Source organism: Apus apus, chromosome 1 (assembly GCF_020740795.1).
Source record: "Apus apus isolate bApuApu2 chromosome 1, bApuApu2.pri.cur, whole genome shotgun sequence".
NCBI lineage: Eukaryota > Metazoa > Chordata > Aves > Apodiformes > Apodidae > Apus > Apus apus.
This window is the reverse complement of record NC_067282.1, coordinates 132,804,193-132,823,336: the sequence shown is the minus strand read 5'-3', so window position 1 is coordinate 132,823,336 and position 19,144 is coordinate 132,804,193. Positions and strand designations below refer to the sequence as shown.

Here is a 19,144-nt window from a genome sequence, read left to right as displayed (position 1 = left end):
AGTACTTATACTTTCCAAATGGACTGATTTTGTATCATCATAGTAATTATTATTAGAAAGGCAGCAAGAGAGTGTTCCTTGAATTCTTTTTGACTGGTCCATCAAATACCACATCGAGAAGGCAATAACAATTCAGAAGGCTGTGCTAGAGCAATAACAAAACTATAATACTTACATTTGCACATGTGGGGGCTGAAAACGTCCCTGGTTAATGTTGTAGAACGTGAAAGCCTGTGTGGGGTTGGAGCTGTACTCATCCACTTCAATTATGAGTCTACTGTGCTGATGTCTTCTCGCTGCCATGATGTGTGACTGGGCGAAAGCCATCCTTGCGCTCTGCACTCTGGCTTTCTCAGGCGATCATATCTGCTATCTTCCTACATCGACGGAAGAAGACCATGACATCTCCTTACCTCATCAGCACGGCCCTCTTGGAAAAACCTAAAAGCAGATCAAAGAGATGGAGCATAACTGTTTGGCAGTTAATTTGTTCAGAATTTTATTTCATATGAGAAGAAGATGACGAGGCGATATGGAGGGACAAAGATGACACAGCTCAAAGACCTCATCACAAACCTTTCCAAATCAGCAATTTGATGAATGTACTTTAGTTGGGGGTGGAAAGCAGGGAGTGGAAGTAAACTTGCTAAAGAACACAGAGGCAACTTGCTCAAGTATTTCAGACATTTAATACAAATCTAAGACAAGGCAGTAATTCTTCAGAATGGCCTATCAAATAATAATGTTTCTTCAACACAACCACTTGCTTTCTTCCTTTATTGCACTGCTGAATGTTTATTCCCCATACTCCTTCAAGAAAACCCCACTAAACCTGAAATTGAATACGTGGCTGTGCACAGCTAAAATGCACGTTAATTTAAAAATAATCAGTTTAACCAGTTCTTCAGAAAGTCTGTGCTGCTTATTACAGGGAGGCATTGCAAGTGGTTGTTGTTTACACTTTAACAAACAGAGCAAACAGCATTCTGTGCACTCGTTCCTTGTTTTATAGCATCACCAAAGGAACTCCTGACACAGATATAAAGGTCTCACTCCTTCAAACCCATTCTCTTCTCAGTCAGCAGTAGCCTAATATTCTGGATTCACTGGGAAAGAAAGTGATTCAAAGGTGGAACATAGCTAAATGTTATTAAATATTTTTTTAGAAGTAAAAAAAAAAAGTAAAAAAAAAGTAAAATTCATACAGGTTAACATTTAGAATTTTTTTTATTTTTTTTTTCCCTGGAGGTTATTGGAACAGTAGAACAGCAGCACTGCAAAAGGGTAGAGGAACAGCAATGTAAAACCAACTGGAATGCAAACAGTACCCCCTAGAAACAGCAGAAAGTAATTTAAATTTGAATTTTACTTTTATTTACCAGTTTTAATAAAAAATTTATTACAAGCTACAAATGTGGGCATTTTTCACAGTATATTTCTGCATCCTTCTTCAAAGCTGTCTGTCTTAAATATTTACTTTTGTGCAAGCAAGGGTTCCTTTTTTCTAGGGAATATAAGTAATCCGCTTCAGAAGATGTATCTCCTGAAAAGCCATGCTAGGATGCAGCAATTCCCTTAACTTGTGCAGTTTCTAAGATGCAGGGCTAAGAGTATTTTATGTGACCTTGATGATGTGCCTTTCTTTCATTGTGAAGGGACCATGGCCAAGAGTGACGGATGAAGGAGGTCTTCATAGTCACTCAGATTTTTAAAGCTCTTTACAGGTACTTTGGTCCAATTCAGTTCTAGAGGCAGTCAAGTACCCAGGCATCTTTAAAAAAACAGGCTTCAGTCCTTTTCTTAAGTCCTACAGATACTAAGTACTCCAAGAAGTAGCAGCGTATTTTGTTTTGTGAGATCTTGTTCTTAGGAAACTGAAATGAGAGATTCAGCTCAGTTTTGTTCCTTGCTGAATGGCTGTAAAATGATGACAACTTGCTGTCACTTACAACCCGCAGGAAAACAGTCTGAAAATAAAAGAGCAGATTATTTCATGCCCTCCCCTAGAACTGAGTGGTAAGGAACTGGTGGAATAACAACAATGAAAATTTTGGATATTGAACACTCTCAGATGCTGTGCTTATGCTACAAGAACAAGCAGCAGCACAAAGGAATGTGCCAGAGCAGGGGGAGGGAAGGGAGGCATGATCCTTGTAAGAATAATCAAGTACAAATTGCTGCATTTAGGAAATAAGAAATTATGATGGCAGATGTGAAGAACCCTCCCTGAGGAGCTTCCTGTATTAAATGATGCATTTGCCAAGAAGTTTGAACAGGCAAGGTCAGAGATTTCATAGGGGGCAACCTGTTCTAAGTGCACCTACTTCTTTTTGAAAGAAACTATTAGTACTGGTGACCTCTAGAAATATTCTCCAGTCAGATTAATAATTTAGCATTCCACAGCTTTACATAAGGATTTCAAGCTAACTTGAAAAACACAGCCTTTTTTTATAATTCAGGGATTATGCCCACTTTACACACAACTAAACTTCAGTTACAAATGACATAAGGCACTGCCTTAGGGATTTATAATCTCACTTTGGCCTTAGCAAGTTCTCAGGAGCTCACAGCAGCTGAGAAAATGCCTTCTGTCAGCCTTCTCTTTGGGTCCTGTCTTATGGCTTCTCTCAAGTAATGCATCGAATCTGCTGCAGAAACAGCAAATGCATGCAGGTACCCCAATGTCCACTCTTGAGCTCTGCTTCCTCTTTCTGGGTGAATGGAAAATATCACTTACCAACCCAAACTAACTCAAAAGAACAGATCAGTTTGCAAACAGAAACAAACCATCACCAGTACATGGCTGATAAACCCTTTAGTGCTGAAGAGCTCTTTTAAGCAGGGAGTCAATCCTTGTACACGGTAGAGTGTTTGTATCACACCATTAGGTCAGCTTGAGAGGATGCTAGCCACAGACACTCAGCAAGAAGTTCACCATATAAACATGTAGAAAACAGCAAGCCAATGTATTTCACTGGAGGCAAGGGAAAAAGAAGAAAGAAAAAAAAAAAAAAGAAAAAAGGAAAAAAAAAAAAAGAGATGCCACGGCACTGCTAAGCCTTCTGACAAATCACAGTCACCCAACATCAATGCTGGACACACAAACAGCATCCAAGACTGGATAAGAAAAGAGCGAGCCTGATCCTGCAAGTAAAATAAAATAACTAGCCTCTGCTAAACAAAAATCAGATACGTAGCACACGTAATCGGTAGGCATAATTCAGTCGCAAGCTTAACTCAAGCTCATTTCAGAAACATACACAAATGTCTTTGAACCTTACCTTTCAGTCTAGGGTTTTCTTCCTACATAAGTAGCTGGCTGACTACTAACATTCTTGGTGTTCGACAGAACAAGCTGTCTCTTTCCAGCTTGACTGATAACCAGACTGACATGCATTACTCCCCTCTTTTTGTTTCCATTCTCGGTAGTCCCCCAAATCATAACTTCTTCCTTCTGAAATTTCTTCCTTTCCCACACCAGAGTATGAAATACAGCAAAGAAATAATAATCTGCTTCTATTGCTTGCAAGTTTTAAAATTACATGCCTAGCATTAACTACACAGAGCATTAAGACTCAAATCCCCACAGCAACAACATGCTAACCATCCTCTTCCCCCAGACTTCTGGAGCTGCGGGATGTCTGCCAGGGAAAAACAGAGAAATGTAAAAAGGACTGCAAGAACATGAATACTAAAATAAATATCACAAACCTGGCTGTTAGAATCACAGACTGAGAAAAAGCTATTAAATTCAGCTAAGCCGTCTTCTTACTGGTGGCAGGAATGTTCTCCATACATTATTTTTCTGCTGCTTTCTCCAGCATGTGTTCAAAAGTTCGCAGAGCTCTGACCCAAAACCCACTGTGTACAATGGACACTGGTCCACTGTCTTCAGGAGGCTCTGCACCAGGCCATAAACTATGTGGATTGCAACATCTCTCCTGAGGAATTACGGCAAGAGGCAAATGCTTGAACCCAGATGTATCTTAAATCCTTTGATGAGGTCCTCAAACCAATCTTTGCATTTAGACTTTTTTACTTTTTCAGACTGAAATTTCTGGTGTTTTCATCTCACAGCCTTCTTGTAATAGCTGGTATAATTACTTTCCTCTTTTCTATGAAATTTCCAGCCTATTTATGCATTCCATTTATCGTTTTTTTTTCTATTTCAAGCCAACATTTTAGTTTACTTACAGGTTTACTTACAGATTCAGCTTTATACTATGTTCATTCCTCAGTTCACTTTCATGTCTACTGTCTCTCACTGTATCTCATTCCATCATCCCCACTGTTCCCCACATCATCTTCCCTATGTCTCAAGCTTAAAAAGCACTGAGACTTCTCCAAAATTATTCCAACAACACTAAATATGAATCTAGACTTGAAAATAACATGGCTCAAGCAGATGTCACTGAAATAATAATTATAAATCAAGATAAAATACTGATTATTATGATTACTATAATGAAAAAGAAGTTATTAATAAAGAGAGAAAACCGAGAGTTTTCTGTTGAGCAATGAACTTTGCTAGGTTAAAAAAATCTGGATGTCAAGAAGCACAACATGGCTATAGCACACCTCAGCAAGAGCTGAAGAGAGGCAGTTGCCAGATTTTACATTAATAACAGTGAGATAACATAAAAACAAAAAGAACTCTGGGACTCTCAGTCGTACCAAGACCAGTGGCAAAGAGGTAGCTATAGAAAACATGCTAGTTTTGTTCAGGGAGTCTGACAAACTGGGATTTGGGGAGGCAATGAAAAAGCAAAATGTAGTAAAAAAAAAGTCAATTTTATGCAGTCATAAAACATCAAAGCCATGTATTTTCAGGGAAAGCTAGTAAGACAAGAGCAGTAAAATACTTTAAAGACGTGTGCGGGAGTTTGTGATAGACCAGATAGTGTCAAGCTTGTTTCTTGTGCAAATCTTGGATACTGTTAACCAAAACTACAAGAGTTTTGTCAAGGGTTTGGGTCTTTCCCTAAACTGCACTACAGTAGTCTTCATAAACTGTCAGGTCATTCTTTACATGAGGAAGCAGACCCTTTATTTAAACCCAAAAAAGTGCTACAGAGTATTCGGCAGCAATGATCCCAATTGTCACAGTAACATTCCTATAACCAGTAGTGATTGGCTTCATTACCATGAATCACTATTTTTGTTTTAACCCCTCAAAAACACTTGTTATAGACTGACCAGCAGTAGTTGAACATACTGGAATCCGTAAAGCAATCACTTACTATGAGAAATTGGCTGCAAATGCTAAAGGTTTTTTGCTGTCTAAAATACCTATTTCAGATACTCCGGATAGATGTCAATCAATGAAATTAGTCTGCTATCTTCAGTTCAGCCATCAGGAAATGAATACTGAAATAATCCTAAAAAGGCATTATTCTGTGGGAAAGGATGAGCCAGGCAAGTCACTCTGCACATGAAAGCTTTTCCAAAGGAATACACTCTCCTTTCCTCCCCTTCATTTTCTGAAAGAGCACCCAAGTCCTGGCAAACCAAAACCCCCAGCTGTCCCCTTAGTAGACCCATTTGAACTCAACTTGTCAAATGAGAAATTTAAAGTGAAGGCAGCATAATCAAATGTCACTGAGACACTTGAAGATTTTAAGGTCGATCATGCACATTTCTACTGATGGAATCATTAGGCTTCCTAAACACATACAATTTGTCGCAGAGAGAAAGCTTTCCCATTTAATTTTTAAAATAAACATATAGAACTGCAATGTATTGGAGTGAAATACGCACTTATAGGCCCCCCTTTCCCAAAGCAAATGCTTTCTGTACCTGCAATTTGTGTCAATGAGAACTAAAAACCAGTGTTAAAAAAAACAACAGACTCCTCAAGGGTAAGTGAATTATAGTCTCATAACCTGTGGTGCCATTTAAGGTGCTTACCATCCATACAAACCTCCCAGAATTCTTCATGATGAATGGAGTGACCTACCAGGAAACCTAACCCTATTCAGCTCCAGAAGCAGTACGGCATTTGAGAGCATTGGTTTTCCTAAATGCCAGTTTAGCAGTGGTGAACTGTGACAGACCCCGAGGCCGCAGTCCTCCATCCCCGCAGGGAGAGGGGCCTGGCCCAGCTCCCTGGCCCTACAGCAGAGCTGGCCCCTGAAGGGCAGCTCTAACTTCGTGTCCACGTGGGGTAAGAAATCCCTGGCTTTAAGCAGCAAATACATGTACAAATGAGGGCGTTTTGTAATGCAGATTTTCCTCTGAAAAAAAAAATGGAATGCACTCACCGATCCATTCTGTGAGCAACATGAGATGGCAACATGTACTGCTCCATCTGCTCCTCGGGGCATAACATGTAGGCAAATTGCTGTGCAATATGTAAAGTTGTCTTAAGGTCAAAAGTTGGAATAAAAGCTTTATAAATGCCTCTTTATCATGATTCCCACCATGGATTTCACAATTCTCATCTGGTAACTACAGCACATACGCTCTGCTGTGGTATTTTCAAAAACCTTTGCCTATGCTGCACCTTTCAATGAAAGAGATCTTAAGCGTCCCATTTTTCAATCTCTGCTCTCTTCAGTGGCTTCTGCTGGAAGAAGTTAAAACATTCCCGTGATTTATTAAGCGGACTCTTTGGGTGGTCTTTTTAAAACATGTCTGAGATGGTTTTCTGTGCCAGCAAATCTAAATTTGCTAACTGTCATCAGTCAAATAGTACTCAGTTCTGTGACCATACCTTTTCCCTGGAAGTCAGAGCTATTCCCACCCATATAACCAAAACCAGGAAATGTTAACACTTGAGTTACTTGTGTGCCTCAAAATCCTACCAACTTCAAGGAGAAGAAATGCAAGAGCTATCCTCCTCTCTTTAGAATCTCCTATTTGACCTATCTTTGTTAATTGCAGAGCTACAGGGCACTGAGCAATCTATTTTGTAACACGAAAAAAATAATCAGTGACTTAAGTAAGACCTCTTATTTCTCTGTAATTGCAATTATCTTAACCTGCATTAGAAAAAAACAACAAAATCCCCCAAGATACTTCTCACCATGCTAGAACACCCGATTGTCTCTTTCACTAATTATAATGACCTGTCAAAAAGAATGACAAAATTCTTCACTGTAATTCTTTTTTTCTTCAAATTAGCTTTCTTACTTTGCTCTCACACACAAATATATGTTTCTCCATTACTTTATTTATAAGGATCACTAATGTACTTTTTAGATTTACTGTCAGAAATAGCTTATATAGACACAGCAACTAGGAAATGAGATAAATTATTTGGTTTTTGGAACTACGCCCTAACATCCACTTCTGTGGAGTTCCCTCCAAAAAGATACTGTACCTACTATATGCCAAAGTTCTGACCTGGCATCCAGAAAAAGAGATAGATGAATAAGTTCAGAAAACACTAAAATTGCCTATGAAATTTAACTCTGTATTTATTTAAAGCAGTTACCACTTAGAAACCTTCTAAGCTCGTCTTATTTTGAATTATGATTGTATGATTTTAAATTACTTTTTCTCATTTCTCTACCTAGATTCCCAAAATTACAGTAACTGATTATTTGATTTAAGAAGATTTAATTTTATTTTGGCTCATCAGCAGTATCATTTTCTGAATGAAATTCTCATCCATACAAATAACTGTTCATTTATTCAATTTAAAAAATAAACACAATCTAATAATATCGCTTTGTTTTCACCTTAAACTACCACTTTACAATATATCAAATATATTTTAGATTTAAACACTGCAATAATCTAAGATTTAAAAATAGACTGAACACTTGTCAAGGCTAACTGCATTATTGCAATCCTACATACGATCTTGCCCGAATGTATAAAACATTATCATATTTTGATTAAATATTTAAATTGATACATTTTTGTTAAGTAAAACCAAATCTTCTACTTGAAAAATATACCGGTTTGGCTCAATGTTACCTGCAGAGGTAACTAATCAATTTAAGTAAGTACCTCTAGGAAAGGAAACTTTAAATAAGTATCTAAAAACCACAGAAGTGATCCCTCACTCTAAAAAAATTGCCTTCATCTCTGGCAGTATTTAAAAATCTGCATTACTGAAAATCGTGAGTTTACATTCATAGAAGACAAATTACAAGTCCCAAAATAGTAATAATAATACTAATTCAAAGGGGGAAAAGCTAAAAATAAAGGTTACATGGGAAAATTATAAAAAATGGACATTCCAATGACAGTAAATTAGGGTTACAGGGATTTAATTCTACATTTCAGTCTGCAATTTGGGCATGTCATCTGATTAAGCTCTTGAATCTCTTAAAATATTTTTTACTCACAAGATTATGTAAATACTGAAACAATATGTATTTTTAAGAATTTGGTTTCATTTTTAACTGAATAATGTTATTTTTCTTCACCATTCTGTGACAAGTGGCCTCATACTAATTTCCTAGCCTTCATCTGTACAAGTCCTGCTGGGTCAAGTCCCACTTGCCTGTGACACATACGTTATTCAAACCAATTTCAATGCAAATTGTGTATAAATGCACAGAATTTGTCCCATCTGATCATTCACACATCTCAGAGGCCAGAATACATCCCATGTGATTTAGCATGTTTGCTCCAATACCAAAATCACACCAGAATATGTCAAAGCCTAATGCTGAGCAGAGGATTATTTCTGCAGATAGTTTAAATTTTCACGCAATCCCTGCTGGTCACCAGCAGTGCTAGTGTGTGGGTCAGCAAAGTACAGCAGAGATGCTGGGGTGGCTCAGGGTGGAGGTGAATGTCACACAGCACCCCTGGAACAGCCAAGTGCAGAGGCCGCATTTCTCCTGCTCCAAGTTTATCAGAACCTGGGAGCTGCTGCTTCATACACAGGCAAGTTAATACTGGTAAGACAGTTCACAACATCTTTCCTTTCTGTAAAGCAGCATCCCTCAGCTGCAGATTAATTTCTATTGCATATATTCTCATCCAATTTCAGAAAGAAATCTAACAGCTCTTGAAAGGCTGCTGATCTCTATGTCAATACACAAAAACATAAAATAGAAGTAGCCAATCTATTTCTGTAATTCAAGATCAATGAAACTCCAAAGTACCAGTGCACAAATATATGTAAGGTGGAACATAGAACAGCCCAGGAGTTAAATTATAAAATTAAACAAGTAAATTCTTAACAGCTACTTTTTTTGTCTCAGACACAAAAATATTGTCCGATTAATTTTGTTGTTTCCACTTTCCACTCATCTAGGTGTATTCATTGCATTGAAGTGCTTCGTGTCACCTGATTAATGTTCACAAAGGGAGTCATGGGGTTTGTTCTGTTTATTTTTCCAGGTATTCTCCCCAGGATAGATACAAGGGAAAAATACTCAACAGCTGTTAGGGACACTCCCCCCTCCGATCCATAAACTCATGTCCACAAAGAACCCCCCTACATGGTCCACAGGATACTGAGACAAAGGCAACTAAACCCTTTTCTTCAAAGAAAAAGAAAGAAAAGATAGCATGGGGGAATTCCTAGGCACAGAGTCGTGAGGAGGGGTGTTTCAGATTAAACACCTCTGGATCCTAAAATGGATCCTACTGATTTGCAAAACATCCAGTCTTACAGTGCCTTTCCCACACAGGGATGCTTCCACTGCTCTCCCTGAAGCTGAAGAGGCTACTCATAAAAGAAACAAGATTCAGGAGAAGTGCTACAATGAGATCACACTCATGGTACACTATGGCAGCTAGGGTAGCTCAGGTGGAAACTATCACACTGCAAAACACAGCACAGGCTGTGCCATGGGACAGGAATAGTTGGTCAGTCGCTGGGCTGGCCACCTCAGGACTGTGACTCTGAGCTGTATGTACTGTATGTACATCAGCTGCTTCACTGGCTGCTTGAAAAACTCTGAAAATTTAATTTGGACTAACTACAGATTTTCATGTGATGCAAAAAGATGCTAAAACACATACAAACAGCTCAGGGGTGAAAAGTAAAGGGGAATCGAAATGAAAAATACTAAGGAAAGTGTCAAAGTAGTGAAATGAACCCACTATATGTTTTTGGGGTTTTCTTTTCTCTTGTTACTTAATCAACCAGGTGAAACCAGAATGCTTTTTTGGTGTTGCCTCATCTGAAGCTTCCATTGAACTGTGCTGAAGTTGACTTTTTTTTGTTCTGGTTTGGTTCTTGTTCAAGGTACTAGATTTCTAACTACTGGAAGTAGCTGAGTTTTAATCCATCCCACCCCTGCCGCAATAGGCAAGGTATCTTGAACTTTACCAAAAACTACTCATACTAGGAACAAAGTGTTGAAAGGCAAAACTGAGATATACCTCAGAACAGAGCAAAGATAAGTTCTGAGTAAGATTTTTTTTTTTACTATCAAAGAACCAGAACAAAGGCTGTCTCACAAAGGTGAAATACTCCTAGTATTACTATTTATTATTATTATATGACTGTCCACAGACCAAGAGAAAAACAACTGCAAACTATGCTAGGCACCATATGACCATGCAATAACTGAGAGTCTCTGCCCCAAGCAGCTTACAGTCTCCAGAAGGTCAACAAAGGATATGGGAGAAAAATAATACAGCAATGCAGAGAAATGATCAGTGCAATGGCGGAGCATTACGTTCCTTCTGTTTTCTTTCATCAAGAAGGAAAAAATAAGTGGGATTAGCATCACAAAAGACAAAAGCAGAGAGAAGATGGGATCTGATAGAGTTGGTGAGAGGAGGAAAAAGGTGGTAAGAAATTAAGTGGCATGCAGGATGTTTGAGCTATGCACTGTGTTATGCTAAGTGATGTGACTGCGAGAGCTGGCAAAGAGGGAGCTTGAGCAAAACAACCAATTAGGAAAAGGCAGAGAAAAAACAGTCAAAAATATCAGTAACCATCGGTCTCCTTCATATGCTGCTTCTACAGCTGCTCTGCTGGCTTCAGTCTTTGGTTGAATGGCAAGACCCTCAAGTGCCGTAAGGGAAGCTGGACTGGCTATATGGCAGAGGAACTGAATTAAAAAGGTCAAGAGGGCATACTGCATAAAAAATAGCTTTAAAAAAAAGTGATACATGCTGAATAATGTAATCTTGGTTTCAGCAGAAATGTATAAAGTAAAAAATATATAACAAATAAGGGCAAACACTTGCAATTGAAATGCATTATACATATGTATTACACCTCTGAATCTGTGTAAAAAGGACAAGTCCTTATTACACTAATATTAATATGGCTCTCCATAGTCACATACAATACAGCACATTTAAATGACATTATGAACCCCCTTTTACTTCCAATGGTAAATACTGGCATTTTAAATAGTAACTGAATGGAAACATTAAGCGTTTTGTATTTAGGTTAGTGTAATAAATTTCAAACCAGTTACGACTGCAAGTTACTACATGTATGCCATGATGGTCATTTGTTAATTCTAATACAATTCCCACTGTCATATCAAATCACAGCAAAACTGTCACACTTGTTGACAGTTTCAACAGTGAGGTCAAGCAGCAAGCAGTCACAAAGAGTGAACTGCTTAACCCTCCAGAGGTGGCCACTACAAAGGTGAACAGCCATTACCGTAGTAGCTCTGTTACTTTCTGCAATAGAACTTACACTCAACTGTCATTCTCAACCTTGCCTAAGCATTATATCCGCACACTATTTTATTTGTAATAACATCAGCCTGAAAAGAGGACTTTCTAATAGGAAATCAAAGGATAACACTTCAGTGACCTTAAAGGACCCTCTTAAATTACTAACCTTGCTTATATTTTGAAACATAACCTAAAATATCCAGAATTGAGAACAGAAGCATGTATTTAAACTAGAAATAACAATTGGAGACCACCTTGCTCTCAGATACTCTCACACAGACCCAATTTACCTATGGACAATGTTCACAGAATCCAAACGGATTGGATATGGACCTGGAACATTCAAATCAAAGTTTCCAGCACTACACTTGGTCTTATTCTGAAAGTCCAAACTCTACATTGTAATATTCTAATATATCTTAATGTAACAGGCACATGTGAAAAGGCTCTTCCCTCAGGTTACATTACACATCCCTTCTAAATTCTTCAAAACAAGGTTCAGCAATAATAAAATGAACTGTGTTGATTTATTTTACTGTTTATTGAAAATTTGAAGTGAAAACTATTTTCACAGTCAAAAATATTAAAATTGTCAATTATAAAAGCATTTTTAATTTACTATTTGTTATTGTTTCCATATGTCTGAAAAAAATAAACTGCCTGGATAACTGACTAAGCAGTTACCTGGTTTCAGGAAATTTGAGCCTCCTTCCTCAAAATTCCTCTAGCTGGCTTAAAAAACAGTAACCTTTTTATACACCTCTGTATATTCTACTATATAGAAGAGCCTATCCCAGTGTAACTCTTCAGGTGAGGAGTCCCCAGAAAGATATGATCCAGACCCTTTTTTCAGTTCTGTAAAATAAACTGAATTAAATAAATACACTCACAAACAACACTATATTCTAAGAACCATTAAGCCAAGAAGAAACATCAGTATCAGAATTGGCTATGTATGCCAAATCAGAACTCCAGTCCGCTTTCCATTCCTGCTGACAGTTCCTGTGATGAGCACAGAGCATTAAGTAAAAAACATGACCTGTTTGAACAAAGATCAGAGCATCAGCTTTATCTTTGCACTCTCTCATGTTTGTTGTTTGGCCTCACAAACTAGTACCAAACAAGTATCTTATTAATAGCAACTCAATATGTTTCTGTACAGAGCATGAGGGGTTTGCTCTTGTCTACCAAGATGATTTGTGTATCTTTAAAATACGCATTTTTCTTCATGTGAGCATGAACAGGTATTCTCAGCAGTTACTCTGATTTAAATTAGAACGAAGCAGAGCAGCGAGAGAAGAGATAAAGTGAATAATGTACAAGCAAGAAATTGTAAGATTCTTCTGTCTCAAATAGCTTGAGACAATGAAATAAATCAGAAGAGACAAGCTGGACTGTTTAAAAATACCATTAAAATTTCTTGGGTATTAATTCGTATCAATCAATTCACGTAACCATCATATATGGGATAACCATTATAGTTTTTTGGTTTTTTTTTAAATCATATGTAAAATAGAAATTAACCCCCCTACCTGTATAGCACACTGCCAGAAAATTTACAGTGCCTGGTATCATGAAACTGTTTATTACGAATGGGTGCCACACAGATTACCATCACATAATGCCTCCCTTAACTGGTATTCTCAAAAGACAGACTTTTTTTGGTAGTCAAATTTCAGACATGCACTTTTAATATGTAGTTTTGTATTTTAAATATCTACTGATATATGTGGAAAACAGAGAGTTCACTTTATCAGAAGCCAATCACAAAGTTTAATAACCTTGACTAGTTATCAGTTTGTTCAGAATATCCAAAGATCCTTTACATTAGTATAAACTACCTGTTAAAGGTATTAAGCCTTAACTGAAGTTGAAGCGGCCATCAATACCACACATTATCAGCAGATCTGTTAATTATGATATTGCCAAGGTATAGACTGTGTAAGCAGAAATCTCCAACTATTGATCGTCCGCCAGAGATTAACAGAATGCTTAAAATCTCTCTAGTTTCTGCACGTTTCCTATCTTCATCCTCTGTTATCTGCAGGCAAGTGTATGCATTTATAAACATACTCCAAACTACCCATCAGAAAGTGCAAAATATAAAATGCAAGCATTAAAAAAAGCAATGCATTAAAAACGATGAAATCCCTACCTAAACATCCCTAATATTTTCTTCTTTTTTTTTTTTTTTTCTTTTTTCTTAGCTCCACTGCTTTGAGCGTGCTGGATACCAAATAACAGCGCGATAAATTACACGAGAATCACCATGAATCTTGAAAAACTTATCGGTTTCCTCCCGGAACAAAACTTTGGAGGTCACTAAATCCTCTCCTACGACAAAGGAAAGTTCCTCCACTTCTATCACCCCTTTCCCCGGCGACGCGGGGGGAAGCTCGCGGGGAAGGGGCACACGGATTCTCCTCGGGGGGGGCTTTCCTCCCAGGAAGTCTCCGCTGGCGGCTGGTGACACCTGAACACGGAGGGATGGATGAGAGGGGCACGTCGGGGCGCCCCGGGGGTCGCCGCTGCCCGCCGGCGGCAGCACAACCTCCGCGGGAACTCTGCGAACAAAGTAACTTGCCGGCTGGCTGGCTGGCTGGCTGGCAGGAGGTGGCCGGACACGCGTGGGGCAGGGGGCTGCTCGCCCCCTTGGCCAGCAGGCACTCGCACGGCCGCAGAGGCAGGCGCGGGCAAGGCAGCGGGCAGCCCTTCCCCGAGAGCACGGTGACAGCCCTTACCTTCCTCACACACCCCTTCCTCACGCCCGGCGGCAGGCGAGCGCCGGCAGAGCAGCACGGAGGCAGAGCGAAGGGAGCTGCCAGGATCTCGGCGGCTCTCCCTCCGCCTCTCTCCTGCTCCTCAGAGAAGCCCTTCCTCCCCCCCACCCCCCCCCCCCCCCACCCCGGCCCCGACCGCCTCACTCTCTCTAGCTTTGGGGCATATATATATACACATATATTTTAAGGAGCAAAGAGAAGCCACAGGAAAGATTGGTTGGGAGAAGCAAAGCCCTGACGCGCTTGGGGGTGGGTAGGTTGGGGGGGGCGGGGGGGGTGCTGCGGGGGTTTCAGTCCCTCGCACGGCAACACAGGCAGCCCCATCCCCCCTGTCTCCTCAGTCCCCAGCCGGAGAAGAAAGCGCGGAGGCTTGAACCTCGCTGCCTTCAACCGATCCCGCACCAGGGAACGGGCCCTGCGCACAATCCCCCCCGCCCCGAGCTGGCGGGGAGACCCCACCCGGGGCGGCCTCACGCATCCCTCCTCTGCTCCCCACCCCCTGCCAGAGCAGGGGGGGTCGGGGAAAGGGTGCTCCCTCAAAAATACTTACCCTGCCCGCCGGGGCTGCTTTGAAGACGCAGGATTTTGTGCGAGCGATCGTCTCCTTCTCCGGGAGCCCAGCCTCCCCTCCCCCCCCCGCCTCCCCTCCCCCTCCTCCCCCACCTCCTTTGGGGGGCCAGGAATCCCCCACTGCCGGCCCTCCCCTTCTCCCCGCCCGGCCGGGGAGCCCCGCCGGCCGCCCGTCTCCCGCGGCCGGGGCGCTCCGCTCGGCTGCGGGGTCCGCCGTGCTCCATGGCCCCCGGCCGGGGCCGGGACGTGCTGCCGGAGCAGCGGAGCAGCGGGCTGGCGCCCTCCCGCCTGGGGTGGGGGTCAGCGGGGGGCGGTGCGGGGCCGCCCCCGACGGGGAGGGGGGCTGCGCGGGGTGCCCCCCGCCCGGGGCAGGGGGGTGGGTGCCGGAGCGCTCCGGCGGGGCTGCCGCGGGGCTGGGGTGAGGCAGCCCCCCTGGGGAGCGTGTGTGGGCAGCGGCGGGAGGCGGGAACTCCGCGCCGGCGTCTCGGGGGGCTTGTCGGGGGAAGGATGGAGGGTGGCAGCCGTGCCGTGCCCGAGGTGCCTTGGGGGCCGCTGGGCTGGCGGCGCCGTGGGGTCAGGGGCAGCTGTCTGCAGACCCCTCAGCCTCTGTCCCCGGGATGTTCCACCGCTCCGGCCAGCTCTTTGGGGCCAGGGGAGCGGCTGCCCGCCGCTTCAGCACCGCTGGAGGTGGTGGTGGTGGGCGAGAAGGGCTGGGGGGCTGCCGAAGCGCAGCGCGGGGGGCTGGTACGGCTGCGGGGCAACTCGGGGTGCCGTGAGGGAAGGCCCCTTCCCTGCCAGCAGCTGGTCTGTCTCTCAGAGGCACTGAGCATGCACAGCTTCCCTTTGCTTCAAAATCAGGCCATGATAGAATCATAAATATATAATATTACACTCCTATGATATTATGGTTGGAGAGCAGGAGAGTTAAATGCATGCATCGAGGAGAGGCAAATTACATATAAAGGGCTTTACTGTGCAATTGCCGAGCGATTCTAAAATGAAATATTTTAAAATCCATCTAAGAATAAATGTAATTCCTGTGCACTTGTTCCCATATCGCCTACTAGGCAAGGCAGTGTGCTGAATATCGAGCAACAATTAGCGGAGTTACATCTGCTTTGAGTGCACATGGTGACTTTATCACTGATCAAACAGTCTCTTTAAAAAGCCTGAGCTGGAAAATACGTGTCCTACAAAAGAAAATTGCGATTTGGACATTTGTGGTATGTCGGAATGAAATAGATGGCATTAGGAATTTTTCTGGAGGAAATAAAGGAATGCATCTCAGCCTAGCCCCATAGCCAGTGTGTTTCCAAAGCAGAGGGCAAACCTGAACACAGGGGAGAATTCCCCAGCTACCCACTGAGCCATTATCTCTTCTGTGGGCAGATTGAGATGAGGCTGCACATCAGAAACTGAAAATTGGACCTGAGAACCCTCCCGCACGGTTCCTGGTACTAGCAAAACGTATTTATCCTGAAAGTTTGCATTTTGGCATGTCAGCATTTTTTACAACAATACAAATGTGCTTGAAAAAATTTTGATCAGCCTAATGGTTAGGACTTATTAGAAGCTGCAGACTGTGTTCACAACCAATTCACTTACTCAGATGCATGAGTACAAGCTTAGAAAAGTAATTACAGGTACCTTTTTTTGGAAATCTTGAAGCTGTGTGGTTTCCCCATGGGAAATATGAGTAATAAATTAAAAAAAAAAAAAAAAAAAAAAAAAAGGCAAATAGGCTAAGCCTTTGTTCTTATTTATTTTTTACTGTAATATGAAAAGTTGTCGATTCAACGTTCCGGGTAGGGTAATGGTGGCTGGATGTAAATCCTTCATTTTAACTTGTTTAAAAGAACAAGCAAAAAAAATAGATTTTGATAATCTAGGTTTTCTTTTTACTTCTTTAATTGCAGTTGTCTTTCTTGGTTTTCCTTTTTTTGGCAAACATGTAAACATAAGCTTGCAACTGATCAGTATAAAAAATCTGGCTATTTTGATTCTTCAGCTCAGATATGACATTATATCTATGCACATTGAATCAATCTGTTTTAGCTTTAAATCTTTTATTCAGAATATTAATTTCTCACCCTTTATTTAACAAAATAGTGAATCGTACTTTACTTTTTTTTGTTATTATGACTTGCATCAAGTTCTGATTGTATGAAAATTGACATTCCATTAAAGTTTACATGAGGTCATTTTAAATTGTTCATTAAGACTGCCTTAAATATGCTTGATGCATTCCAAAAGCATGTTTGCATTTTAAAATATTTTATGAAGCCACTGAAATAATGACCTGTAGAATGGGAATTAAATTGGAAGCTTCTAGTAGCCACATCCTATGTAATCTCAGGGAAAGTAGATCTTATTCTTTCATACTTAGGTTTAGCTGTAGATTGACAGAGAATAATAGACAGCCTAACTTTTTCTGCTCTTACGTTGATTTTTCAGCTTTGAGTTAAATTGTTCTTAACTCCTTGAATGGATTGAAACAAAGAAGATATTCACCCTGCCTGCAGAAGAAACTGCAGCTCTCAAAAATTGCTTTCCTCCATCAGTTGCATCCTGTTCCATCTGCTTAGTGGCTTCAATCAGCTCAGTGGCTTCACCTACAAAACTTCACCAGCAAACACCTTTTTTTCAGTGACTGTAAAACCTAAGTTAGCTGCAATATTGCTGCAATAAATTGAAAATATGCAGATACAATATTGATAAAAGGTTATTTTGTTGTGTTTTTTTTTTTAATAATGCTTTTTGGGTGAAAATATTACAGAATAATATTGTCCATTTGGGACAGTACTTGTCATGGGATTTTGATCAAATTATCATGGGATAATGAAGCAAAGAACCCCTAAATAGTTACAAATCTTGGTTGTACAAAGATATTGTTACTTTAAGGTGGGAGAGCTTATGTATCTTCTTTTTGAATTACTAGTTTTGATGACACAAAGTGCTCTATGTGAAGCTTCACTTATATAGCAACAGACAAAAATAATTTCAACTGATAGGGGAGGAAATGATCCCCTTATCTAAAGTGAAAGGTAGTTGGGCAAATGAAGTTCAGATCACTGGGGAAGGCAGAAATGGATAATAAAAATAATCCTGTGCAGCAGTGCATCACTTTCTGCTGAATTTTTGTACTTAATTTGGCTTTTTGGTGATTGACAATTATTTACGAGCAGTTTGATTTAAATCCGTATTTCAAAATCACCCATGAAGGGATCAGATCTAATCTACGTTAGGATTTTTTTATGATTTTCAAGCAGTTTGATTTTTACAGATGAGAGTTCATGTAGACTTCTGTCACTGCAGGAGAGGGACAGTGGACACTGCTGAGCTACAGCCTATAGCTCTGAAGTCTGCAATCTATCCTCTCCTAGGTTACCCAGTTCCCACCCTCTGTGCCTGTTTTGACAGGTCAGACTTCCTGCACGTGCACTGCAGAGCCAGTCCCTGCCTGTGCACTGAAGTCAAGACTTCCTAAAGCTGCCTGACTTATGCTCCTGTGGTGCTTTCCTGGAGGATCAGATTTAAAGCACGTGCACAAGTAACAATTGATCTGTACAGGCACTGTGATCTTAGCCAAGATACCTGAATATATATATAGCATGCAAGTCCGAGTTAGTGTACATGAACTCTGATGCATTGCTACATGTCCATAAAAATTGGACAAAAACCAAAAACAACATCAGGTTGTGCCCGGGCATCATTACTGCATGGAGAGAATGACTTCTGTGGGAAGCCTTGTCTATAGCACAGCCTTACCTCTTCTTGTCCAGAATGGAGAGACCTGTTACTTAGACAGAGGAACTTCACTACTAACATACACAAAAAAATGTGTTACAGGATTCTTACCCTGAATTTTACATCTTTTCCACAGAAATTTAAAAGCGAGTCTGAGGGATGACTAATATCCCATTGTAATTCCTTTAGTGGGGAGCAGGTCTTTAACGTGCATTATATTTTTAATCTAATAAATACATAGCTAATTATTAATGCTAAACATATCAATCAAATCAGTCTCATGTAATTTTCCAGTGAACCTCACCGATCTTCTTTCAACTGTGGGGAGGCGTTCCTTCCAAATCCTTATGAAATGCAGAACTGTGATACTCTGCCTGTGGGGAAAGAGCCTGAAGCCACATAGTAGCATGTACCTGTTCAACAGTGTGAAAGAGAAATTCCCTATTCACAGTCCTGCATAGTCAACATTACCTGCTGGCAAACATCAAATT

The 19,144-nt window shown here is 40.8% G+C and overlaps 1 protein-coding gene across 3 annotated transcripts in view; it reads right to left on the bottom strand.

Moving 5' to 3' along the window:
• MPPED1 (metallophosphoesterase domain containing 1) overlaps positions 1–14,962 on the bottom strand; it is a 59,912-nt gene extending 44,950 nt beyond the window's left edge. The window contains exons 1-2 of one of the 3 annotated variants that reach the window (XM_051608161.1): positions 14,887–14,962; positions 176–441 (exon numbers count right to left, since the gene is read on the bottom strand). In XM_051608161.1, coding sequence (XP_051464121.1) covers positions 176–327 — 152 coding nt within the window. In that variant the 5' untranslated portion in view covers positions 328–441; positions 14,887–14,962. Of the gene's footprint in view, positions 1–175; positions 442–13,711; positions 13,733–14,297; positions 14,417–14,886 lie in introns of those variants that run through there. The other 2 variants (XM_051608160.1, XM_051608162.1) reach the window with 2 other exon arrangements.
• Between the last annotated feature and the right edge of the window lie 4,182 nt (positions 14,963–19,144).